Source organism: Vitis vinifera, chromosome 3, assembly GCF_030704535.1.
Source record: "Vitis vinifera cultivar Pinot Noir 40024 chromosome 3, ASM3070453v1".
Classification (NCBI taxonomy): Eukaryota; Viridiplantae; Streptophyta; class Magnoliopsida; order Vitales; family Vitaceae; genus Vitis; species Vitis vinifera.
In genome coordinates, this window is record NC_081807.1 from 8,206,624 (window position 1) to 8,211,093 (window position 4,470).

General features: G+C 36.8%; 1 protein-coding gene across 1 annotated transcript; it reads right to left on the reverse strand.

The window, feature by feature from the left end:
* Positions 1 to 1,603: 1,603 nt before the first annotated feature.
* Positions 1,604 to 4,074, reverse strand: LOC100853950 (eugenol synthase 1). Its single transcript, XM_003631651.4, has 5 exons — positions 3,747 to 4,074; positions 3,535 to 3,669; positions 2,440 to 2,671; positions 2,141 to 2,344; positions 1,604 to 2,017 (listed from the first exon to the last, which is right to left on the reverse strand). Exons 1-5 carry the CDS (start codon positions 3,933 to 3,935, stop codon positions 1,818 to 1,820), a joined length of 960 nt encoding a protein of 319 aa, XP_003631699.1. The 5' UTR covers positions 3,936 to 4,074; the 3' UTR covers positions 1,604 to 1,817.
* Positions 4,075 to 4,470: the final 396 nt, after the last annotated feature.

The following is a 4,470-nucleotide window of genomic DNA, read 5'->3' on the forward strand; positions in this document are numbered from 1 at the left end:
ATCATACAACATTTCTAATATATATATATAACTAATGCAAAATAGTTACACAAAAGAGGGTTAACTTAGTTGGTGGCTAGCTCCCTTATGGATCCATAAGGGAAGGGGTTTCGAACCCCTTCCTTTCAAAACTGAAAACTATTTTAATTTTTACTCAAGCCCGCCCAGCCGGCCTGCTGGGCAGCCACCATCCGGCCCGCCATTCGGCCCGTCGGGCAGCTCGCCATCCGGCCCGCCGAGCTGCCCGCCATCCGGCCCGCCGGGCAGCCCGCCCGCCGAGCTGCCCGCCATCCGGCTCGCCGGGCAGCCCGTCATCTGGCCCACCGGATAGCCCGCCCAGCCGGCCCGCCGGGCAACCCGCCCAGCCGGCCCGCCGGGCAACCCGCCCAGCCGGCCCGCCGGGCAACCCGCCCAGCCCGCCCAGCTTGAGGGCCCACGGGCCTTAGATATACCAACGGGCTCAATGGCCTGTCCCGGGCTAGGCCATGGGCCTTACTCCTCCTGGCCGGGCGGCCCGGCCCGGCCCGTTGGAGACCCTTACTTTCTATAAGTCTCAAGATGGAAAAGGAATTATGAAAATGACTTGCTAATATTTTTAATTAATTTTTTAGTTTATTCCATATTCCATAATCAATCTTTTCATAATTTTAGGCTAGAATTGAAATTGTGAAATCACTTTAAGCTAGTATTAATAGTATTCATAAGTTGATCTCTAAGTATGATACTTGAAGGACTACAAAACAATCATAACTTTATCTCCGATTTTGCTTTAATATAGTTTTCTAGTATTATGAGTTTATTATTGAAGTTTCAAATTATTTTTAAAAATTATTAAACTTATTAATGAATTCAATGTATTAAGTCTTGTTTAATTTGAAGTTTCTTTGTTTGGTGAAAAAAATTAGAAAACAATAATTCTATGTAGAAGAGAAACAATAGAGTTATTTTATATCAATTTTTATCCATAAATTTCTAGTATTGATTGGATCATTATTTGAGTTTTAAGTTATTTTAAAAAATTACTAGATTCATTTATGAATCCAACACATTAAGTCTTGTTTAATTTGGAGTTCATTTACCTAATGAAAAGAAATTTGAAAAATAATGATTCTATGTAAAAGAGAAACACTAAAATCGTTCTAAACTGGTTTTTTCATAAATTTTTGGTATTGATTGATTCACTATTTGAGTTTTAAATTATTTTTAAATATTATTAGTCTCATTAATGAATAACGCATTAACTTTGCCGTAGAAGGAGCCCAAATAGGAAAACCACTAATTTGGCATAAGTCCCAAGGAGATGACGTTCTTTCTCAAGGGTCAATAAAACTAATGTCAACAAGCATTTTTCTAGTCAGAGTGATCATTGTTTAATTAACAGTCAGCGCTTTCTCCACCATTGTTGATCAATTAGAATTGCAGAGAGAGCTTTCAGATGCCAAAGAAACCTCCTTGGGTTGTGTTTCATGAGGCAGGATGGAGAAATCACCGGTTATATTATCGCAAAGATGCTTTAACCAAACTGAGAAAATTGTTCAAGCCATGGAAAGAAAGTTTTTTTGAAAATAGCAGCATTACAAAAATATAGATGGATACATAAAGATTGATCATTGCAAACCATATACTTCACTGCAATTCCTTGAAATTAAAAGATAGTGTTTCAGCGGATTGATCTCACTACATTGTGAAAACAGTCATTTTTCTCCGCTTGATTACAGAAAGATCTGTAACCCTATCCTCACTTTTTTTTTTTTTTTTGATAAAAAGAAGAAGAAGAAGAAGAAACTTGCCACACTTGTTCTTGGGAAACACCAACCTCATTCGAAGGCAGCATTACGAGGGCTGGGGGGATTTGTGAGAAAAATATCGAGGAGCTGATCAATGGTATGATAGTTAATATCAGGATATAGTTTTGAAACCTCGATATCATCTTCCCCTATTTCGAAATTCATTAGAGCGCCTTTTACGAATATACTATGAAGGATGGCCACCGGTATGTTTTGCGGATTTGGCAGGGCTGAAAAAGTAACAAAGAAAGAAAAGCTTAAAGTTGGTTATCAAAATGTAAATAGATTCTGAATTTCCAAATTAAGTAAAGAATTAATGATGTATTAATTGATTAAGAATTTGAATTTCTTACTCTCAGATAGCTTCACAACCTCTTCCTCTGAGACATGAACTCTCTTGAAGCTTCTACCGGTCTTCTTCTCCCAAAGAGCGATCAATTCGAGCTGCGAAATAATGTTTTTGGGGGGCCGAAAAATGACTATCCGATTGCAGGCTGTGGGATCATTTGCCACCTTGATTGTATAAAGAGCAATGTCTTCTTCATAATTTAACACCGCTGTAAATAACATTAGAAATTGTGTATGTCACGCAAAGATGAGTATATACATGCTTTATACTTTATTTGAAATAGAGGTTTCCTTTAGGACATACCCTTGGCTTCACCACTGCCATAGACGGTAATACTATCGTTTGAATGGTCATGTGGATGGAGCAAGTAATTCACAAAGTATGCACCAAAGCAGTTAGCAGACACAAATGTGTAAGAAATCCCGGCAGCTTCAATGGCTCTTCTGATAATCCTCTTCTTATCAAGGACTTCTTGGAATGGGGGAAGAACAGTCACCCTATCCTCCTCAACTCCAAAATCAGATGGAAGGAACCTCTAATGAAAATAACTAAGTATAAGAATAGCTCAAATTTTAATTAAGCTATCAGATAAATGTGACATCAGTGTAGACCTCAGTGTCAATCTCGTCTGATATCCTATTGCACTCGTAATTTTAGATAATGAAATTATATATATATATATATATATATAGAGAGAGAGAGAGAGAGAGAGAAAATATATTAATAATATCATGTGGGACTAAAACTAAACATGATCTAACCAATATGTAGAACGCTAGTAAGCTATCTTCAACTTGTAACTTGTAACTTATCATTTGGGTTTCATTACGGTATGAAATCGGTAACTATATGAGACCAAACATAACATATATACTATGTATATTTGCATCCATCTTATGTCTTATTATCTTATACCTCTTTCACTTTTTTTTTTTTGTATTGAACTCCTTTTTTTATTTATATTTTGTCTTATTTATTTATGTTGTTATACAATAACAAGAATAGACAATAAAAAAAATCAGAATAAGAACATATAGATTTACGTAAAAAAAACCATATACATGAAAGAAGAAGAAAAGAAAATCTACTATATCAAAATATTGGTATAAGAGAGGAAAGTTATAAACGAGACTACAGTAGAAACATAATCATCATAACCTTAAAAATATACATCATCACCCGATCCCTCCGCTACCACCATAAACCCCACAAAAAATCTCAAAATTATAATTGCAGGTTTTAATTTCTATAAAAGCTGCATTTTCAAACCAACTAAAAATAAGAGCTGATTTGAGCAATAATTTCAAAACATGCCTAAAACCGATATATATATATATATATATTTTATGAGCCAATTTGAATCAAACTTCTAAAGTGAAGGGTTGGATCGATGAATACCTTTGTTGTGCCCGCAACGTTGATGGCATCTATAATTTTGAGTTGGTCAAGAACTTGGGGATATGCAAGGGCTAAGATGACCACATCTACTTGTTGAATCACCCACACAAGCTTCTCATGCTCATCCAGTTCTCCCTGTTGCAACAGGATACTGATCACCCCAGGAAGTAAGAAAAGAAACTAAGACGAAAAAGAGGGAAAAAAGGTATTACTTGGACAATGTTGACGTCCATGGATTGGAACTCTTTGAGAAGTTCTATCTTGGAGGGATGTGTTTGTGGAGTCATAGGCCTAGAATAAACGTACGTTGGATGACCCATCTTAACGCTGGCCTTAACCATATATCTACCAATATAACCTGTACCACCAAATATGAGAATTCTACTTAACATACTCTCCATTGCTTTCCCACTACTTCTTTGTTGCTCTCCACCTCCCACCTCTCTATTGCTGATCTATTTATAGAAGAAAAAAATAATCCCTTCTGGTTTTTAAGACGAAGGAAATGAACAATACATAAGAAAAGACCAAGAAGGTATCGACGAAAGAGAGCTCGTTGTAAATTCAAAAAGATGGACCCATTCGTCCCATGGAGCTAAATGACTTTTAATAAAGTAGGACTTTCATAAGTCTGAAATGGTGCCAAACAAGCTCAACCTTGGTGTCTAATGACCATGGTTTGAAATGTCGAAATTTTTCGGCGAAATATCATCGATATTTCGATTATCGGAGCAGATCAACACGATATTCCACACCGATTATCAATAGGCAATTTTGCCTAAATATCGTCATTTATGCCGGGAAAAATCCCTATATTTTTGGTGGTCAACTCTTGGTGCCTGCTATTCACCCCCAAAATTTCAAATTGTTTACATTTTATGTTGTTTGGGGGATTGAGTTTAAGCTTGGTTACCACTGGGCCAAGTTCACACTTAT